This window comes from Amblyraja radiata, chromosome 32 (genome assembly GCF_010909765.2).
Source record: "Amblyraja radiata isolate CabotCenter1 chromosome 32, sAmbRad1.1.pri, whole genome shotgun sequence".
Classification (NCBI taxonomy): domain Eukaryota; kingdom Metazoa; phylum Chordata; class Chondrichthyes; order Rajiformes; family Rajidae; genus Amblyraja; species Amblyraja radiata.
The window spans coordinates 22,106,013-22,129,497 of NC_045987.1; the positions used below are offsets into that span (position 1 = coordinate 22,106,013).

Consider the following 23,485-nt stretch of genomic DNA (forward strand, 5'->3'; position numbering starts at 1 on the left):
GCTTTTTGCCATATAAACCATGGTAAACATCATTAGTTTCAATCATAGGAAATTACGGACCATTGCTTTTTAAAAAAATATTACAAATCAATGATACAACAGGAATATCAGTCCAAAAAGCTTTGATGAGAAGTTTTTAAATAAACCAGGAAATTCACTTTAGAAATTTTATCAAGATTTTCGTTAAGCTCAAGGTTTTAGAAATTAACTGAACCATTTAAATTCTACCAACTATATTTAATGAAAGCCAAGTAACTGGATTCTTCAGGAACTAATTACAGAATATTTGTGGTGTGCTTAAACATTGTACAACACATGAAGTGGCACTTCATCCCATAATGTCTGTGCTTGACACAATGCCAAATGAAACATCCCATTCTACAGTGCCCTCCATAATGTTTGGGACAAAGACCTTTTTCACGATCTTTTATATTCATTAATATATTTACAACAGCTCTCATCATCCTTGCACCTAACAAATACTGTCCCATCTAAACCTCAGGCCTAGTCAGTCCCAGTTAGTTTTGGCGAAATTAGTCATCTAGACATCAACCTTTTAATTTTCCCCAAATGTTCACATATTTCCATGTTCCTGTCTCCCACTTGCAATTAAGAGGCCTAATGGATAACCATGCAGTATATTTTATATATCTCAAAAACTGTGCTGAGGTATTTTAAAGGCACATACAGACTCGGGCAATTCCTCAATGTTATGCCATCAACCTCACTAAAGCTTTGGATTAGATCAGTTATATGGGATGTGGAATATTTTCCTCAAATTCAGCTGCCCATAGACATTTAGCACCATTTTGCGACCCCTTCATGATGATGATGTGCAAGAAATGACCATAACAACACATGGCTACAGAGGAGCCCAATTCAGTGGACTAACAAACAAGGCTGCCTCTGTCATCTGACATTTTCTGGCTGCAACGTTGCACCTCACTTTCAATAAACGTCCGCTGGAAGCAGAGCTAATCTTCAGAACTTATGAGAAACTATCAAACCTACAGCCACTACACTCCAGAACCAGTATAGAATAGTTGAGCTGCAATATGCAGGCAATGTTTGCTTTTGCTTGGACACCAAACTCCCAGCCACCACAGACTTATTCAATGAAAATGGGCCTTGCCCTCAACGACCACAAAAAAAAGTCCTCTACCTGCTATACAACATACCCTTCTGATAATAAATTTATAGCAAGGTCCTGATGTATCTGGATAACTTCCTATATTTCAGGAGCAATCTGACAGCAAAAAAAAAGGTATTGAAGATGAAATTTGCAAACTTTGCCTGCCTTCAATGTGCCAGCACATCCTTTGAACAACTGTGACAAAGGGTCTTTGAAAATGAAGACCACAAATCCTTCTAATGCTTATTGCTCCACCAGACAGCAGTCATCTCTGCCCTGCAATATACTTCTGAGCCTTGGACTAATTGGTGCAAGAACATTATAAGTGTTGATGGTACCAATGCTGTCTCAGCAAAATTCCACAAATTCACCAGACAGTCTTCACAATCACACCAAAATCCCTTGGACTCAGGCAATAATTAAACCCCATTGTCTTCACTGCGCCGGTCACATAGATCAGAGGTTTGATACCAAACGGCCAATCCCAGACGCTCAATCTGAACTCTGTCACAGGAAGATTACCAGGCAAACAAGGCTAGGATTCAAAGACATATTTAAGCCATCTTGGGGAAAAATATTGCAATACCCCCGATTCTTGGAAGTCCCAGGCCCACGACTGCTCAAATTAGAGGAGTTTTTGAGACAGCGTTGAGAACCTTGTGTTTATGCATCAGAAACAGATAGATGCCCAGCATAGGTGGGAGGGGGAGAACACCACCTCACACTCTACCCACCATGTCCCGCACCTCCTGTCCCATTTGTAGCCATTCCCACATTGCCATCACAAGTGATTCAAAATCTACATGTCCAGAGTGGTAGCAAATCCTTATCAGTCCTGACCGGCGGCCATAATAAAATTACATCCAAATATTTGAACATTTTGAAGTGTTGAAGCTATTAAGACAAAACACCATTCCCTACCACATTTGCTCTTCTCCCATCAACTACCCTCCCACCATTCCATTATTTCAAACCCGTCATATTTCTCAAACAGAAATAATTCCAACCTTTCTTTTTAGTATTCTAATACTAAATTTGATCTACAGAGACACTGATTGACAACTTCAGCAAATGATTCACTGATTTTGATAAACTCCAGGAGGAACTATTTACTTGTGGAATAAAGGCTTTATTTCAAAATATAGTTGAAATATGTAAGGCAAAGCCAACTCCAAAAATATTCAAAGCTTCTCTGTAAGTTACCCTTAAATATCATTTATATAAATATCATTGTTTGAGTAGTCACACATTACAGTTCATGTTTTATTTGTCAATGTTTTACACATTGCATGCAGCAACAAGGCTAGTCAGTAGGAGGGTAAAGGGTATAGCAGTCAGCAATACTTTACATCAGGAGGCATCTCAAGGCAATGCTCTCTTCATTTTGTGTGCTTTAATTGACTGCGGTTATCTTTAAGCTAGCGCTGTAGCCGATCTGAAATTTGCCTTTCAAGATGAATTGCAATAACACGCCACCACCTCATTTTACTGCAGTTTCCTATTATTTATAAGAAATATCTACAGATTTCCCAGCTGTTTGTTTAAAATTTTAGACTGTAAAAAAATGTATTTATGGTGCCCAAGGAAGAAAGATTAGGAAGGAATCACCAAATGTCTAGTTATACCAGCCGAATGAAAAACTGACACAAGATGCAAAGAGGAAACAAGGGAATGAATTCCAGTGCCTGGGGTTCAGGTAAGAAAATGCAGATATTGATATGTTATAAAGGGTCACAAAACCTCAGGAGAACCAAGACCATTGAGGGCTGATTAAATATTTAGGAAGCAGAGAATTTGAGGATGTGAATCTAGAATAACTGCAATCTTCAGGTGCACTTTTTGGGCATCAAAAATACATGTAGTATGCTGAATTAAGGCAACCAGCACCAGCTGAATTGCAAGATTTGCCAACATCTGCCTTTTTTAATGTAAAATGTGATTCACTTTACCATATTCATTGACAGTCAATATCAAACTTTTTCCATATTTAGGCATCACAAATGCAATTAATTCTGCACCATTCATTGTCATCGCAATTCCTAATTGCATCTGCTTCATTAAGCTTTATGTGAACCAGTTTTAGCAAAATGTTCTAATATCTAGCAAGAGATGTGCATTCAATCAAATCTATATTATTGTTACACCACATATTCCCTTTCATTAAATTTAGAAACTAAGTAGAGGGAACATCATTTTGAGATTAGAACACCCTTCATATCAGCAGTTTTCTCTCTTCGTACATTTCAATATATAGATTTCTTCTAGAAATTATTTTTATATATGAATGAAATCACCAAACTGGCATGTGTATCTATGAAAGGGTGACAATGTGAGGAAATTCATCTAAACATTATTGAAGCCGTATCTTTACAGCAGACAAGCATTAAAGGCGATTAAGATAACGCTTATACAGCACAATGAACAAAATATACAATCAACTGCAATTTCTTCCTGGAATTTTTTTTAAAGAGATAACAAATCTTTAACCAAAGGAAAACAACCATTGGAGGTTGAAAGCGAAACCACCAGATTTAAGACTGACCTGAGGCCATTGAAGAGCTGTTTAGATTTATCGAGTAGGTAACAAAAATCAGTAACAGTCTTCCTCTCTCCCAATGGAATATCATCATCTGTTCCCCCTCCTGCTGTCATGGCTCCTTCCAGATTCAATGCTGAAAACTAACAACAAAGTTTCAATTAAGAGATTGAAATGCAAGTTTTGTCATATAAATTATAATAAAGTATTTAAACTAACATGCATCAACATTAAAAATTAGTTCCTAGCATTCCATCCATGTGAATGGTAACACATGACCAAAAACCCAAGTCACTGTGACAAGCAATAGGAGACACTGCCCATTCTAAATCGCAAGGTTATACAAGCTACTGCACAGACACTTAACTAAGTTACACATGGTTTAATGGTATTTATTTTCCCTGGATGTGTAGTTAGCACCATTGGTTAAATAAGTGCATACTATTATTTAAACATAAATACACAACATTTAGTTTAGAGACACAATATGGAAACAGGCTCAACTGTATAACTCCATTTGAGCCATATCTAATTTGTGCTACAATAAGTAATGCAATTATATATTATTCACATCTAGCAATTGTAAAGTTTTCTCTGATGGGCCAGCTGACCTTTCCACAAGGAGCTAAACCAAAGAGAACAGCAAGATCACAATGCGTGTTTAAGAAGGAACTGCAGATGCTGGAAAATCGAAGATAAGACAAAAATGCTGGAGAAACTCAGCAGGTGAGGCAGCATCTATGGAGCGAAGGAAATAGGCAACGTTTCGGGTCGAGGCCCTTCTTCAGACTGAAGATGGGTCTCGACCCAAAACGTTGCCCATTTCCTTCGCTCCATAGATGCTGCCTCACCCGCTGAGTTTCTCCAGCATTTTTTTCTAAGATCACAATGCAACACATTTGTTGCCTGTTTAGCCTGGGAATGTCATTGGAATTCTGCAACTGAACTAAAGAGAACATAAAAAAACACGTTGACTAATTTCTGAACATGAACACTGCCCGGAGACCCGAGCAAGATCAACCATAGTGGCACCATGAAATAAATCATCTAGATCAACTGTAATAGAAACTTTCTCTGTCAAAGAGTCTGGTATCCCCTCAAGTTAACATGTGGGTGAAGGCCAATTAGAGAAAAATTGGGATAATTCCCAAGAAAGGTTTAATCATCTTCTGTAGAAATGAGCAAATTATCAAACAGAACGGGAAGAAACAAGGAATCAGAAATGTTAAAAGAGTGATAAGAATAAGACTTAGAAATAAAACTGCTCTTTAAACGGCAGTGTTAAACATTAGCAGCACAAAGGCAAAGCTTGTCCAGCAAATAACAAAATAGCACAAATATCATTCAAAGATGTAATACACAATAATAAAAAAGCTATCATTTCCATATAATGACTGTTTCACACAATTACCAGCTTTTAATATTAAACATACGTAAAACCAAGAAAGTACTATTTGTTGTGTAAACCCTTTCTCCAAGTAGATGCAACTAATAATACAGAATTCATCTTGGCATAGCATGTTAAGCGTCTCCAAACAGGATTACATTTATTAAATATCAAGCCAATTTCAGAAAACAAAACAGAATTAACCTACTCTCCCCACACAAAAGAGGCTATTTAAAAATAAATTTCATGAAACAGCTTAAAGAGCCCCATTACCAATGGTAAGTAACCAGAAAATAATATTTTTGAGAAACACAGACAAATAGGAATATAGGCTACCCCCAAATTAAGAACACAGAATTTATGGACATTTCTAAATGCAAAATAGCTCAAATAACATTATTAAATTCAGAAGGTAGACAAAAATGCTGAAGAAACTCAGTGGGTGAGGCATCATCTATGGAGAGAAGGTATAGGCGACGTTTCGGGTCGAGACCCTTCTTCAGACTGATATCGGTGGGGGGGGGGGTGGGAAAAAGAAGAGGCGGAGCTAAACTGTCTTCAGAGAGAGGAGGAGAACGTCTTCAAAATAGACACACCTTGAGGAGATTTCGCAGTGGAGTAGACAAAATGTTTAATGTCGGCAGTTCTTATTTAATTCAGAGGTCAGATGTGCGCACGTACATTTGTTCCAATGAACAAAATTAGTTTTCATTCTCTCGATCGAATTCCGTAATTGTTCTTTCTATTAATCTTTTGTTTGTGCCATTTATTACACCACTGAAGAGGAATGGTTACCATGTTGAGCAGATTTTGTGCATTTTCTGACGCAGACAAAATAAGCTACTAGCCTGTAAAAACGGCACCTGTCCATTACCTGGGGATGGCCTGTAGTCCAATCAATCTGATCATGCCTGATCCTGTCCCAATACCTTAGTCCCACTCTTTCCCCCATACCCATACTCTGTCAAGAAACCTATTTATCCACATATACCCAACATCTTTGTTTTAATACTTCAACGGCTCCTCAGTCTTCTGTAGTGGAGAATTCACCTTCCTCTGTTCATATCTTGTCCTAAATATGTTAGATCAAGATCCCAGATTTTTGACAGTCAGCAGAAATATCCTCCCAGCATTCAGCAAATCTAGCCGTCAGAATGTTGTACATTTCAAAGAGATCTCATTCTTCTAAACTCTGGTGAACACGGAGCCTATAAACCAAATTTCTCTTCATACAATAATCCCAACATCCCAGGATTTAATCTATTGAACCTTTACCGCAGTCCTTCTATAATAAATGTCTCGTCTTCAAGAGACGACAATTCAGACAATACTCTGGACGTGGCCCCACCAAGATCCTATACGACTGTAGTAATCTACTCCACACAAAACAATTGATGTATCTTGGCCTGCAGTGAAGGCTAGCATACATAATACTTGCCAACTGAAATGCTTGTACAACTGCAAAACCTGTTTTCAGTGACTGGCATCAAAGGGCACCTAGACCCATTTCTATCCCAACACATAGATCCCTTTGTATCTCAACATCTCCAAATCTATCACCAATTTCCCATTACAGTTTCCCATGATTACTCTTACATGCGTCTCTGATACCCTGATTTGCGCCATCATCAATATTATAACTACTGTTTGGTGGCCTGCAAATAACACAGAATATATTGCTCAAGACGATCTCTGGAGGACCGCATGAACAGACTTCAATGTATTAATGTGGAATATACTGCAATTACTTAATGAATTAATTGATAAACGGATTCCAGCTTAGTATGCTGCACATCATTTATATTTTAATATTGAGACCTTGTTTGAGCAAATGTTGATAAAGTTCACCCCCCCCACCCCCAACCATAGCTCCACTTACAACTGTGCCTGCACATGGCGCAGCCGGTGGGGGCAGCATAGTAGGGCAGCTGGTAAAGCTGTTGCCGCACAACGCCAGAGACCCGGGTTTGATCCCGACCTTGGGTGCCGTCTCTGTGGAGTTTGCACGTGTGCCTGAAACTATGTGGGTTTCCTCCGAGTGCTCCAGTTTCCTCCCATATCCTAAAGACGTGTGGGTTTGTAGGTTAATTGGTCCTCTATAAATTGCCCCTGGTGTGTAGGGAGTGAATTAAATGTGAGATAACATCGAACTCGTGTGAATAGGTGATCGATGGTTGGCGTGGACTGGTGGGCCAAAGGGCCTGTTTCAATGCTGTGTTTTTCAATTCAAATGCATGAACTTAAACGCGAGTACTGAAGTCTCCATGAAAAAGTAAACCACCAGCAGTAGAATTGAAGCAATACATTCAAAATGAAAAAAATACTCTTGTAGGCACACATATTAATTAGAAAAACATTTAGAATTCCTAGTAAGGTATCCATTTTCTGAATCTCATTCAAATAAAATAATTAGCAACCATTATGTGTACAAAGGTTTACACAACACAAAAACCATGAATCTTTTTGTTCTATTTCCTCCATTTAATCTGAGCTCCATATGGCATGTTAAAACTGTTAAAATCGTTGAATATTTTTCATGAACTAGCTCTCAAGAACACGGTTTAAGAAAGAACTGCAGATGCTGGAATAATCGAAGGTAGACAAAAATGCTGGAGATACTCAGCGGGTGAGGCAGCATCTATGAAGCGAAGGAATAGGTGACGTTTCGGGTCGAGACCCTTCTTCAGATGGGTCGAGACCCTTCTTCAGACCCGAAACATCACCTCAGGAACAAGGTGGTCACTAATAAATCCAAAAGGAAAATTCGAAATTTACTCCCTCAGTCATAGTGGAACTCACTTCAGCTGGATACAGTTGGTCGGATACTTAGATGCTTTCAAAAGAAAATTACACATTCATGATGACTGGCATCTTAAAACATTCTATATATGAAATACTTTTTCAAGAATAGCCGATGTTGTAACAAATAAAATAAGGCAGCTGACTTACAAAAACTGCAGCAAGCAAGAACAGACAATAATCAAATAATCTGTTTTAGGGATTTTAAATTAAGGGACTGGCCATCATACAAGGGACAGATTCCCTGTTCTTTCCCAGAATTCTATCATGGGATCTTTTTAGGATTGAGCTGGCAGCAGCTGTTTAACGTCTTATTTGAAAATGCTTTTACCCAGTGTGCAACATGTTTTGCATGGGTCCTCACCCTTAACGATACTTTAGAACACAACTTCAATACAAAACCTTACATCTCAGAACAAAAAATTCTACTTACTGAGAAGTGAAGAAAACAGGACTAGAAAGACACGTTGAAAAGGGCTAAAATTAGGAGAATGGAATGAATGGAAGGATACTTGCATTCAGCACATGCATTAACACGAGCCAAACTGCCCATTTCTGCACCTTTCATTCCTTGTAATTCTTAAAGGAAAGCAATCATGATTTATTTTACTTGCATCCTGCCTTGTGATGTCTTCAACACATCATTTCAAGGCTGCATAGCTGACGTGCAAATCAAGAGTGGGAGATAACACATAATCTACTTTTTTTTGCACCAGCACTTTGCAAAATGAGCTAATAATGCCAGTTAATTTTATTTTAACCAGTCGGATTGATAATGAGATAGAATATCTCTGAATATAAATGCCAATATAACTATTTTTGAATATATGGAAATAATTTTTAATTTTATCAATACATAAATATTTTATTAACACTTCTACAATGTTAAGCTAAACAACAAAATTATAAATTATGCATTTTTAAAAATTCGCTAAAAAGCCGTTATAGAATGTGTGTTTATTAAAGGTCAATATACAGTTTAATAAATCATTTTTATCTCACAAATGTCAACATGACTGCATAGCAAGGTCACAGTATTGCAGTCTCTAAGAGCCAGCTGACAAATTACATCAAAATCATATTAATCTTGAACAAGTTGCCCAGTATTTTTTAAATATACATAGTTACTTTTGAAAATAATTACTCTTAATTACTCCTGTCCCACTTACGCAATTTTTTTGGCGACTAAAGACAACTAGGCTGTCGCCACATGGTCGCGGGGTGACGCCTATATGGTTGTGAGTAGTCGCCCAAAGGGTCGTACCTTTTTCTGGTCGCCGCTGGGTGCCAACAAGTCGCCGAAAATAAAACTGCGTAAGTGGGACAGGTCCTTTAGGCTTTAAGATGACACTTTCGGTGAAAGGAGTTTAAAAGTCTGAACAGTTATTAACCCAAAGTCAGAATCCACCAGATAAATCAAAACTAAAAGAGTCTTAGAAACCTAGAATAATGCTTAAACAAACGAGATCTGCTGTATTCTTTTGGAATGAATAACTGGGACAACCAAACTACCACAAGTTTGATCAGTAGCCTGCACTAAGTTAATGGATTACTGAGACTCCATCATTTATCTTTAACATTTCAAAATTTAAGGGGTGGGGGAGCTAAATACCATCAAGTTTTATCTCTCTACACTATACTCTTGCAATAAGATTACCTAGATAAATGATGGACAGGGAATGCTCCAGCAAAATCATGCTCTATTGACTTGTTGGTTTAAAAATCCAACTTCCTGAAATGATTGTCGAATCGGAAAAGCTAAGCAAGTCAAGGAGTTGTAAAATGAGAAGGATATATATATTTTTAAAATCTTAGCGTTGCATCAATGTTTAGCAATCTCGGACTAATCTCATCTATTTTTGGTTTAGAGAAACAGGCCCTTTGGGCCACTGAGTCTACACCAACCATTGAGCATCCAAACACTAGTTCCACGTTACCCCACTTTCATATCCTACATGGTAAGGACAATTTATAGAGGCAAAATTAACCTGCAAACCTGCACTTCTTTGGAACGTAGCAGGAAACCAGAGCACCCAGACAAAACCCATGCAGTCTCAGGGAAAGCATGTAAACTCCATAGACGGCACCTGCAGTTAGAATCAAACCTGGGGTCTCTGGCGTTGTGAGGCAACAGCTCTACCGTTACACCACTACACCCTACTGCTGTCAGAGTTTTAAGATCTGAACACACACTCCAGTGCAACGAGCACATTAATATTGGAAATGCCATCTTCTGCATTAGATGATATTAGATGCCATTGCCTTCAAGTAGCTGCTGACGGCCACAAGGGAATATTAGATGCAAAGTGGTCACCTGTGCCCCAGCTAATGTTATTCTACAGTTAGCATTCTAAATTTGACTATATTGTCATTATTACGCTGCCATTTGAGAGAAAGTACTGTGCACAAAGTTGGAACTGTAAGTATATTTTGACTTTAAAATACTCTGGAATGTCCTGAGAGAAAATTGACAAGCGGCATGGAAATAAAAATCTTTTCTGTTCTTTTCGAACTGAAGATTGTGTGAAATAATGAACTGTTGCAGTTTCTCCTCCGTCTGATAGATGACCATCAAAGTGAAGTGATATAATTGTGCTGGGTAATTCCAGGTTAAAAACCAGAAAGGCTACTGGAGAGGAACAATCCAAAAACACAATCAAACTCAATCTAATGCACGTACTGTCCGATAACTTGGAATTTTGCACTGAAGTTGCACAGGCCCTTATTTAAGGCACATTTAAAGTGTGGCGAGCTCAGCTTTGCGTGTGCACGGCAGGGACAGGAGGGCACCTGGAGGGCAGCAAAAAGTAACATGCTTTCGGGCTTGTAAAATGCAACAGCAGGTGAAGAAATAAGGCATTATCTTTTCATAATGTCGTCTTCTTCTTCGGCAGTTCCTGGTTACCATGGACAACTTATTTCCATTACAAATTCGAGAATTACGAGGTGGTTACTGAAGCCCATATGGCAACTTCAGGTGGGCATAGGTGGGCCACGTGGAAGTTGATAGGTGAGATAGGTGGGCCACGTGGAAGTTGATAGGTTAGATAGGTGGTTTGTAAGATGGTCTGTTGTCCGTGCATGGCCTCGGTAAGCTCCCAATGCACAAGCTCAATACCATTCTGCATGTTCCTTTTCCAGTATGAGCAACCATAGGTCAGCAATACCCAGGAGTCATGGGGAATTTGCATTTCTCCAGGGCACTTTGAGCACAACCTTTACTCCTTCCCACTCTCCCCAAGATAGAGCTTGGACTAAAGAGTGACGACCCAACAAGTCTGAATGAGTGCATCCTGACCTTCAACAATGGGAGAGGACATTGACATCAGTTTGCTTGCTCTTCCATTCAACTTGGAGGAGTTTGGAGACAGCGTTGGAGGCTCCAGAGGTTTAGCAAGCAATCTATGGTTCTCAGGTTTTGTGAACCTTTCTTGTCAGAGGTTGATGTGGTGCAGCAAGGAAAGACAGGTAGAAGGGTCTATGTCTCATAGTGTTCAGTCATCCTTTCCTATGTTTCATTGGGAAAGTTGACGATGGCTTGTATATCTGCCTCAGAGTGCACAAAAGCAGTAAGCTACGTCTGCATTCTGCTGCTCAAATGCAGAGTTTGACTAACCTTGCTTCTGGAGCAAAGCTACCATCGGTCAAAAGCTTCCTAGGAAGTGTAGGCTTTCAGCAATGGCTGCCTCGCCAACAGTCTCTGTCCTTTCCTTCTTTGTTGTTTGTTTATATGTGTTAAATGTATGTTTTTAGTGGGGGGTGGGGGGGGGGTGGAGGGGGTTGGGGCAAACTTTTTCTAATCTCTTACCTTGAAGGAGATGTGATTTTTTTTCCGTATCGTATCTCCGTCCGCACTGCAGCCTAACATCGAGGAGTTGGTGTCCTTTGCTGGAGACCGACTACGTGAGCTCCACCGCAGGAGCTTGCAGACTTAACATCACGGAGCTCGTGGTCTCTGGTTAGAGACCGACTTCGGGAACATCAAGCTGCAGGTGCTTCGATCGCCCCAACGTGGAAGCTTTGACCGCCCCGACGTGGGAACTTCGACCGCCGGCTGCGGGAGCTTCAATCGCCCGACTGCGGATGGTTTGACTGCCCCGACCGCGGGAGAATAAAACAGGAAGAAGATGGACTTTATTGCCTTCCGTCACAGTGAGGAACGTGGGGAATCCGCTGTGGTAGATGTTTATGTTAACTTTTATGTAGTTGTGTGTCTTGTTGCTTTTTTTTTTAGTATGGCTGTATGGCAATTCGAATTTCACTGTACCTTAATTGGTACATTTGACAATAAACCAACCTTGAAACCTTGAAGTTTCTAAAATAAGAGAAAGACAATCTCTCTGGGTCATTAAACAAAACAGGGGCCACAGGTTAGGTATAATGCCAGGAAGTATTTATTTTCAGACGGATTCACTGACCTTTGGAATAGATTATCAAAATAAGTGGCAAGTATCAATTTACTATTGTCCTTCCAGAATTGAAGGCAGCTCTAGAAAATCAAGGACAATGAGTTACAAGGCAGTACAAGCAAGGCTTCTTAAGATTACTTTCTCAACACTCATGAGGAATTTCTCCAATCTTTCCGTTCATACCACAAACACATTTCATCTCATCAATGGACAGATTATTGCTGTAGTATAAAAAAAAAGAACTAGTCTTGCGAGTCATGGGTTCTATTAGATCTGCAATGACATATTGTTACTAATTTTCCTGCTACCGTATTCTTTTGCAATATCAGACCAGCTACCACCGCAAACACTTCAGTTAAGGTGAATCCTACTCAATAATCCCCATATGATCACCGAAGCTTCAATAAAATATTTAAATCAATCATTTTACTCCCCCATGTTGAAACTAGTCTCGACTTACATTGCAGAGTATCAAAAGAAACTCAGAATTCCACAGGTGTAAAGAGAGGAGGGAGTATGTATGAGAGTATGAATGTGTAAAGAAAGGTGCTTAATATAATGTTATATATAATTTTAATGTGGTAGATAACAAAATATCAGTTAGCAGCTCCCTTTATTCAAGAATTTAGAATTCAAGAATCTGGAGGAGAAATGTGGGTTAAAAGGTGGATGCAAGTTAAACAATGCTTTTCCCCCCAATTTTTCCACCCATATATTTTTGTGCAATGCAACAGGAGGAAAATCCAGTGATTTGGTCATTGCAAAACTGAAACATAGGTAATCAATTCAAAACAATCACCCAGTACCAATTGTGAATGCTGGAAATCTGAAATCAAAATCAAAAAAGGTTCCGATAATGGGCCATCGACGTGAAACATTAATTGTTTCACTTTCCTGCTGCCTGTCCCAGAGATTTTACAACATTTTCTGTTTTATTAAGCTATTTAATCATTTTGTTCCATCCCAGTCAGAAGGAACAGTTTAACTGTGGTAAAATGACAGGCGAGAAATTGGCAAACAAACAGTAAGAGAATACAAAGTGAAGTTAAATGAAAAACAATGAAAAATGTAGCAATATGGAAGAGAGTAAACAATATCCGACTGGTGAAGGGGTAAATCAATCTGGCATAACTTTTGGATACACCACAGTGGAGGACCTGCTTGTTAGCAAGGATGAGTATGTAATAAACTCAGCCTTTTTTTTTTACCAGCACCACTGCTCGCTTGGAAATAATTGTATCATTGTGCGAGACAGGATGTGTATTTCAGCACCAATTTCCTTAATGCATGCCTTTTATAGCAATCAATACAAATATAACTAGAGACTGCAGCTTTCTTTTATTTGACTGCGTTCATTGCAGCTGTCATATATTCCTTCTGACCAATACAGAACAGAAAATTGGGTGCGCAGTGGCGCAGAGGTAGAGTTGTTGCCTTACAACGCCAGAGAACCGGTTTAATTCCTGACTACGGGTGCTGTCTGTATGGAGTTTACATGTTCTCCCTGTGACCTTGCCCGTTTTCTCCGGATCCTCCGGTTTACTCACACATTCCAAAGACGTGCGGGTCTGTATGTTAATTGGCTTCTGTAAATTGTCCCAAGTGTAGGATCCAACTAGCGTATGGGTTGATTGTTGGTCGGCACACACTCGGTGGGCCGCAGGGCTTGTTTCCAAGCTGTATCTCTAAACTAACCAAACATTAACAAAATGCTTGATGGTTTTCCCCTGGACCTGGTGCAATTTGCTTTCTATAAGTGTATAAGGTAGAAACAATGGTAATGGAAAGGAATATAGTTATTCGGAGGCCACTATGAATATATGGAAACATAAAATTATTAAAGGATTGGACAGGCTCGATGCAGCAAAAATGTTCTCGATGTTGGGGGAGTCCAGAACCAGGGGTCACAGTTTAAGGAAAAGGGGTAGGCCATTTAGGACTGAGATGAGGAAAACCTTTTCACCCAGAGAGTTATGAATCTGTGGAATTCTCTGCCACGGTAGGCAGTGGAGGCCAGTTCACTGGATGTTTTCAAGAGAGAGCTAGATTTAGCTCTTAGGTCTAGCGGAATCAAGGGATATGAGGAAAGAGCAGGAACGGGGTATTGATTTTTGATGATCAGCCATGATCATATTGAATGGCTGTACTGGCTCGAAGGGCCGAATGGACTATTCCTGCATCTATTTTTCTATAGGCCACCTTATAAACCGTTCACCTGTCTAACCTGTAATCTGTCTCGTTAAGAATAAGTATCAGATATGGATTGTAACTATTACATCAATTCCTTTTGGGTAGCCCCTCTGAACCAATGATGACTTGCTTCCATTCCAATTCCAAAGATAAAAGAAGGTCATTGTGGAAACTACAGACTGTGCCACAGGTGGGACAGGCAGTGCATCACTGAACAGGCTGGTCGACATTTTAAAATGTGATGTGCTCCTTCTGTCATTTATGCTCATTCCACACTGTGAAGCAATGGGGATTTGGTACATTTGAGGTGTCTTGGAAAATATGCTTGACTCCTTTCTTCTGTCTGCCTGGTAATCCCTTGTGCAGGCAGAGCTAGCAACAGGATTTTGCTAAGAGAATCTGCAATATCAGTTTTGGGAGTCTGATTTTGCATGCAGTGGTAGAGCTGCTGCCTCACAGCACCAAAGAAGCGGTTTTGATATTGACTACGGGTGCTGTCTGTATTGAGTTTGTACGCTCTCCCCGTCACAGCGTGGGTTTCTCAGAGATCTCTGGTTTCCTTCCACATTCCAAAAACGTACAGGTTTGTAGGTTAATTGGCTTCTGTAAATTGTCCCTAGTGTGTAGGATAGTACTAGTGTATGGTGTGATCGCGGTCGGCGCCGTCAAGGTGGGCCGAATGGCCTGCTTCCATGCTGTATCTCTAAAGACTAACGTCTAAAAGTGTTCATCTGCCCAAGGAGATGACCCAAGCGTAACTAGGGCCTCAAATACTGTAGCCCATATCAACGTGCTGACATTTGTTTCACTGAATTGAGCATTTTGGGGACAGTGTCCTGACAAGTTTGGTCATGGCAGTCTAGGTCTCAGGATCAGGGCATTAGTGATGCTGCTGCACTGTAGACACTACTCTGAACAAAGTTTGAAGTCATGATCTACAAAAAATAAATTTTCTCAGTTGCATAAAATCTGTGCTGGTGTTTTAAACATGTAAAGGATTTCTGCCAAGGCTTCCTTTGCAGAAGGTAGCTCTAGGTTTATGCCAAATGCCCCACATTTTTCAAGGTATTCCCATGTGCCTTTACCGTCTGGCAGCAGAGTTGTGGTGCAGGGTCAGACTGGTAGACGACCATTCTCTTGAGAGTTCAAGTGATTTTCCCCTCCCAAAGAAATGAACAAGGAATTTACATAATTTAAAGGTTAGTTCTTTGGACTGAAGTACATTGGATAACATCAAGGCATAATTATACAGAGTATTCTCAGTGAAAATTCAAGATGACTTTTAATGTAACATATGCTGAATTGCCAGGTGTGAGGATTAAACCCCATAATACAAAGTTATACAGCACGGAAGCAGGCCCTTAGGCCCAATTTCTGCTTTTCACCCATCTGACCTAGTCTCATTTGCCAGTGTTTGGCCCATATCCCACTAAATATTTCTTATCCATGTAGCTGTCCAAATGCCTTTTAAATGTTGTTTTTGTACTTGCCACAACTACTTTCTCTAGCAACTCATCCATATATGCACCACTCTCTGTTAAAGAAGTTGCTCCTCACTACATCTTTCCTCTCTCAACTTAAACCTATGCCCTCTAGTTGTTGAACAAGACTATGTACATCATCTTATGTACATCTATGCCCCTCAGGGTTTTATACCCTGTAAGACCAGCCCTCAGTCTCTTTCAGTCTCTAACAGTGGCACAGCACTAGCGTTACTGCCTTAAAGCACCAGAGACCCATGTTCGAGCCTGACTCTGGGTGCTGCCTGCACGGAGTTTGTACGTTCTCCCCAAGACCTACGTGTGTTTTCTCCAGGAAGCTCCGGTTTCCTCTCATACTCCAAAGATGTACAGGTTTGTGGGCTAATTGGCTTGGCATAAATGTAAATTGTCCCTAGTGTGTGTAGGATGGTGTTTGTGTGTGGGGATCACTAGTTGGCGCAGACATGGTGGGCCGAAGGGCCTGTTTCCGCACTGTATCTCTAAACTAAACGGAATTAGGTCCTAATCTTCCCACCTCTCTCTATAACTCAGATCCACAAGATCTGGCAATATTCTTGCAAATTTAATCTGCACTCTTTCCAGTTTAATGACATATTTTGTTTAGCAGGGTAACCAAAATGTAACACAACACTCCAAGTGCAGCCTCACTAAAATCTTGTACAACTACCATATAACTCCCAATTCCAGTAATCATGAATTTATATGAAAATGAATTCCATTAATTACAAACAACCATGACAAAACTACCTGAATCACTTCAAACATCATACATAGTAGGGAAGGAAGTCTGCCATCTTTACCTAGTTTGGACTATGTGACTCCAAAACAATTGATTCAAAGGTCAAAAAGGTCAAAAACTTTATTTGCCATTTGTGCTTACACACATAGGAACTCTTGTGCGGCTATTCAGAGTCAAGTTAAGTTAAAAATTAAAATTAAAAAAAATTTTGATTTTTTTTTTTTAAATTTAAAAAGACACACAGAACATTGTAACTTGCACAACCCCTATATCAGGACATCAGTTCATTTTGTTGTGTTTTGGCCAAGAGTCTCACTGTTGCAGGGAAGAAGCTCTTAAAAAAGCGTGTTCTATTTGTGGCGATACTGTCCGCTCGTCTGTGCCTGAGGTTGTATGTACGGTTTTTGTGTTTGAGCAGGGAGTGAGCTGGATGTAGTGTGTCTCTAATGATTCTCTCTGCTCTTTTTTGACAGCGCTGTGTGTAGATTGTGTCCATGGAGGGGAGTTCAGTTCTGATGACCCTCTCTGCAGTCTTTATGACTCTTTGCAGAGACTTCCTCTCTGTCTGTGTGGTGTTTCCATACCACACCGTGATGCCTGTGGTTAGGATGCTCTCTACCAGTCCTTTGTAGACTTGGGTGAGAGGGCGACAGTGCAGACCAGCTTTTCTGAGCAGCCTGATGAAGTACAGTCTCTGCTGGGCTTTTTTCACTGTGGCTGCAGTGTTCAAAGTCCAGTTCAGATCTGATGTTATTTGTAGTCCCAGGTATCTGTAACTGTCAGCCCTCTCCACCACAGTCCCCTTGATGATGAGGGGCTGCAGGGGGGGTGGATTTTTTCTGAAGTCCATTATTATTTCTTTTGTCTTGTCTGTGTTGAGGCTTAGGTCGTTCACCTCACCATAGGCAAGAATGTCGTTCACCTAGACTCCTGTAGCCCGACTCGTCCCCCCCCCTTGATGAGGCCCAGGATGGTGGTATCATCCGCATACTTAATAATGATGGTGTTTTCCTGGGTGGAGACACAGTCGTGTGTGTACAGGGTGAAAAGTTTGGGACTGAGACAGCAGCCTTGTGGTGATCCTGTGCTGACGGTGAGCTCTGCAGACACCCTCCTTCCCATCCTCACCACCTGTGGTCTTTCAGTCAGGAAATCTAAGATCCAGTTGCAGGTGGGAGTCGGGACGCCGAGGTCTGTCAGCTTCTCAGTCAGCCTGCCCGGGCGAATGGTGTTAAAGGCCGAGCTGTAATCCAGGAACAGCGTTCTGACGTATGTTCCTCTGCTGTCCAGGTGTTGCAGGATATGGTGTAAAGCAATGGCCACTGCGTCGTCCACTGAGCGGTTGGGGCGGTAGACGAACTGGAGGGGGTCGATCGTGCCCGGGACCATGTGATTGATGTGTGTGAGAACCAGTTTTTCTAGACACTTCATGGCAACTGGCGTGAGTGCCACTGGCCTGAAGTCATTCAGGGTGGATGGGTTTGATTTTTTTGGAACTGGTACAATGGTGGAATATTTAAAAATACGGGGGACCACTGCTTGGTTTAAAGACAGATTGAAGATGTCTACATACACTCCCGTGAGTTGTTCTGCACAGGCCTTCAGAACTTTAGGAGGGACGCCATCTGGTCCCACAGCCTTGTGGGGGTTCACCTGCCTCAGAGCTTTCAGGACCTGTATGGGTGTCACCTGAAAAACAGTGTCCGTGGGGTTGCATGGGGCTTTTGAGGGGGTGTCTGTGTTCAGTCTGTCAAACCTGGTGTAGAAGGTATTAAGGCTGTCTGGGAGGGTGACATCCTGGGGGTCTGTGGTTGGTACTGTTTTCTTGTAGTTTGTGACTGCTTGGATTCCCTGCCACATACTGCGTGTGTTGTTACTTAGGTAAAAGCTTTCAAGTTTTTGGGAATAAGCCCTCTTTGCAGCTCTGATGGACTTCTGTAGCTCGTACCGGGCTTTCTTGTACTCCCTTTGATCTCCTGACTTAAAAGCTTCCTGCCTTTTCCTGATCTTCTGTTTTATGTTTCCATTGAACCAAGGTTTCTGGTTTGGAAACACACGCACAGTTCTGGGAGGGGCACATATAGATGTGCACCAGCTGATGTAGTCACTCACAGCCTCTGTGTATTCATGAATGCACTCCGGTGTCCTCGAAATCGAGAATAGGTAATAAATGCTGGACTGAATGGATAATAAATGCTCAGGTGCTGAGTAACTGAAAAACACACAATTTCTCCCCCTTTATATTACATTATTTCTTATTCACTTAATGCTAGAAATTAAACCTACACTCTTCCATGTATAAAAGTAGCTCTGCTTTACATAAAGCAATTGTCATGTACAATGATATTCCCTTCAGTTATCTTTGAAAAAAGGCCATGACTGATGCTAATGTATCTGCTTCTTTGCACATTAATGACCAATACGTTAACATTATAAATGTGTAGCAAAGATGCCGAAACCTTAATCAAGCCTTCATTTCATTTCTTTGAAACTCTCCTGGCAATTCTTTCTAATCTACATTCCTCCCAGACGCATGCAGCCGTCAATACTGCCCGCCCATCATAGCCCCTATCGGTTTCCAGCTCGAAAATTCGAAGTGTAGCTTGAAGTGCTTGAAGTGCTAAATACTCACGATCTCCAAGTCCAAAGTAGTAAAGGTTGAGAAATTTCTCTCCCCACTACCTTGGTTAAACAATTATTGGCTATTCCTTCCAATATTACCCAGACCCAATGCGCTCAATTTTCTTTCTCTATCCCTGCATTCCACAGAATCACCAAAAACCCACTTAAAAAAAACAATAACACAACCCCTTCTCAAAGCCTCATGCAAGATGAAGTGATTCAGGTCTTTAAAATGATGAGAGGGATAGACAGAGTTGACGTGATCAAGCTTTTCCCTTTGAGAATAGGGAAGATTCAAACAAGAGGACATGACTTCAGAATTAAGGGACAGAAGTTTAGGGGTAACATGAGGGGGAACTTCTTTACTCAGAGAGTGGTAGCGGTGTGGAATGAGCTTCCAGTGGAAGTGGTGGCGGCAGGTTCGTTGGTATCATTTAAAAATAAATTGGATAGGCATATGGATGAGAAGGGAATGGAGGGTTATGGTATGAGTGCAGGCAGGTGGGACTAAGGGAAAAAAGTTGTTCGGCACGGACTTGTAGGGCCGAGATGGCCTGTTTCCGTGCTGTAATTGTTATATGGTTATATGGTTATGTTACATACATTCAAGTGTGTCAAGTATGTGATAAGGGGAGGAGTCAGGCTGAGAAAGAGTTTCTCTTCCAGTTTTATCAAGGGTTGATCTAAATTTTCCACTTGCCATACAGATATCATCAATTAAACCAAGACCAGCTACATTTTACATGTTGTACCACATTGAATTTACAGCAGAGTAATAATTAGGTAACACTTGTCAATTCAACTGCTCCTCATAGCACAAAATTCTCACCACTACGATGTTACTTTGCATAATAAACAGTACATAAATGCACATTATCTTTCTGTCTATTTCAACCGCAATAATGATTTTACAGGGTAAAGCATAATTGTAATGTGGCAAATTAAAACAGCAGTGAATTTCACATTCACCATCTCTCAAATAATAGAGGTGAAATGTCATATTATTAATTTTAATTTCATATTTCATGGACATATAGTAACCGCACAAAAATGTCCATCAACACATGCCAGTTCTTGAATAGTGCCAAAGTACCATTCACACTCACCCAAGTGAAAAGTCAAGATCTTGGTTTAATATTTTAATTGAAGACAGCACCTCTAACACTGACATTTTCTCAGTAAAATACAAGTTTTCAATGCAATATGTGCTCCCACATGGGGAGTGGATCCACAACATGGTGACTCACCTAACAGCCATTTATAATTCCAGTTAATAGTATCATACAGCACAGAAACAAGCCCTCTTGCCAAACTCATCCATGCTGATTAAGTGCCCATCTAATCCAATCCCATTTGCACAGGTTTTGCCCATATCCCTATGAACATTTCTTATCCATGTGGTTGTCCACATGTACCTGTCTCAACCACTTCCTCCAACAGTTCATTCCATATACGTACCACCCTGTGTGGAAAAAGATGCCCCTCCTTAAAACTTGCCCCTCTTAACTAAAAAGTACACCTTGTAGTTCTTAATTCCCCAACCCTAGGAAAAAGGTTGTGGATATTCACATTATTTATGCCCCTTATGATTTTATACTCCTCTGTGAGGTTACCCCTCAGTCTCCTCCTGTCCTAGGATATCCAGCCTTTTCTTATAACTTAGTCCGTTCTTTCCAATAGTAAAATTAAACACTGTAGTCCAAATATGGCCTCTCCAACATCTTGTACAACTGCCACAGAACATATCAACTACCACATTCAATGCCCTCACTGGTGAAGGCCAGCATACCAAACGCCTTGTTCACCACCCTGTTTACTTGCAACGCCACTTTCAGGCATCTATGGCCAAGTCAACAGATACTGCTGTCCTTAACTGCCACTTGTATTGAGCAGCTATGCAAGGTCTTTTCACAAAGCAGTTAAGGCACAACTATGCCACAGCTAGGGCAAAGTCATATTTGCCTGGGACAAAGAAAAGACAAAATGCTGGAGTAACACTCTTCACTGGTCATGCAGCATCCCTGGAGAACCTAGATAGACGATATATCAGGTCAGGACCCTTCTTCAAACCCTAGGACTGTTGGGTTATTTTGATCATCTAATAGTTTCATTGTCACAGTTACTGATAATAGCTACTCTTTTCAAACTTATTACATGGAAATTAAATTCCTTATTTGCCATGTGGGACTTCAATTAATGGATACAATCAAGTCTAGTCATGGCACTACTTACAACAATATTACCATATCCTATATCATCATTCATGCCATTTGTAGGATGAAGCTGCTGCTTCTTTGCATTACAGTGACTGGGCTTAAGAAAATACTTGAGAAGTTTGTAAAGTACTTCAAGAGGTTGTATAAACACGAACAATACTCTATGTATTAGATTAAATGCTATGTTAATAATGGAAATGCTTGATTTTGTTTAATAAATCAAATTTTAAACAAGAAGAATATGCCAAGTATGTAAAATGCTGCAATTGATTAAGATTTTGTCTTCAACAATAGACAATAGGAGCAGGAGCAGGAGTAGGCCATTCGGCCCTTCGAGCCAGCCATTCATGGCTGATCGTCCACAATCAGTACCCCGTTCCTGCCTTCTCCCCATATCCTATGACTCCGCTGTCTTTAAGAGACCTATCTAGCTCTCTCTTGAGTATCCAGAGAACCGGCCGCACCGCCCTCTGAGGCAGAGAATTCCACAGACTCGCAACTCTCTGTGAGTAAAAGTGCTTCCTCGTCTCCGTTCTAAATGGCTTACCCCTTATTCTTAAACTGTGGCCCCTGGTTCTGGACTCTCCCAACATCGGGAACATGTTCCCTGCCTCCAGCGTGTCCAAACCCTTAATAATCTTATATCTTTCAATAAGATACCCTATCATCCTTCTAAACTCCAGAGTATACAAGCCCAGCCACTCCATTCTCTCAGCATATGACAGTCCAGCCATCCCGGGAATTAACCTTGTAAACCTAGCCTGCACTCCCTCAAAAGCAAGAATGTCCTTCCTCAAATTATTGGAATACTCCAGGTGTGGTCTCACTAGGGCCCTATACAATTGCAGAAGGACCTCTTTGCTCCTGTAGTCAACTCCTCTTGTTATAAAGGCCAACATGCCATTTGCTTTCTTCACTGCCTGCTGTACCTGCATGCTTACTTTCATTGACTGATGAACAAGGACCCCCGGATCACGTTGTACTTCCCCTTTTCCCAACTTGACATCATTTAGATAGTAATCTGCATTCCTGTTTTTGCTACCAAAGTGGATAAGCTCACATTTACCGCATTAAACTGCATCTGCCCACTCACCCAACCTGTCCAAGTCACCCTGCATTCTCGTAGCATCCTCCTCACAGTTCACACTGCCATCCAGCTTTGTGTCTTCTGCAAATTTGCTAATGTTACTTTGAATCCCTTCATCTAAATTATTAATGTATATTGTAAATAGCTGCGGTCCCAGCACCGAGCCTTGCGGTACCCCACTAGTCACTGCCTGCCATTCTGAAAAGGACCCGTTAATCCCTACTCTTTGTTTCCTGTCTGCTAACCAATTTTCTATCCATGTCAGCACTTAACCCCCAATACCAAGTGCCCTAATTTTGTCCACTAATCTCCTATGTGGGACCTTATCAAATCCTTTCTGAAAGTCCAGGTACTCTACATCCACTGGCTACCTTGTCCATTTTCCCAGTTACATCCTCAAAAAATTCCAGAGATTAGTCAAGCATGATTTCCCCTTCGTAAATCCATGCTGACTCTGACCGATCCTGTTACTGCTATCCAAATGTGCCACTATTTCATCTTTTATAATTGACTCCAGCATCTTCCTCACCACCGATGTCAGGCTATCTAGTCTATAATTCCCTGCTTTCTCTCCCCCGCCTTTCTTAAAAAGCGGGATAACATTAGCTACCCTCCAATCCACAGGAACTGATCCAGAATCTATAGAACATTGGAAAATTATCACCAATGCGTCCATGATTTCTAGAGCCACTTCTTTAAGTACCCTGTGATGCAGACCATCAGGCCCTGGGGATTTATCAGCCTTCAGTCCCATCAGTCTATCCAGCACCATTCCTGCCTAATGTGGATTTCCTTCAGTTCCTCCGTCACCCCAGATCCTCTGGCCACTAGTATATCAGGAAGATTGTTTGTGTCTTCCTTAGTGA

The 23,485-nt window shown here is 40.8% G+C and overlaps 1 protein-coding gene across 1 annotated transcript in view; it reads right to left on the minus strand.

Annotated features, from left to right (window-relative positions):
- Positions 1 to 23,485, minus strand: part of scai (suppressor of cancer cell invasion) — a 99,036-nt gene that overhangs the window by 46,528 nt on the left and 29,023 nt on the right. The window contains exon 2 of the mRNA XM_033049103.1: positions 3,675 to 3,811. Coding sequence (XP_032904994.1) covers positions 3,675 to 3,784 — 110 coding nt within the window. The 5' untranslated portion in view covers positions 3,785 to 3,811. The remainder of the gene's footprint in view (positions 1 to 3,674; positions 3,812 to 23,485) is intronic.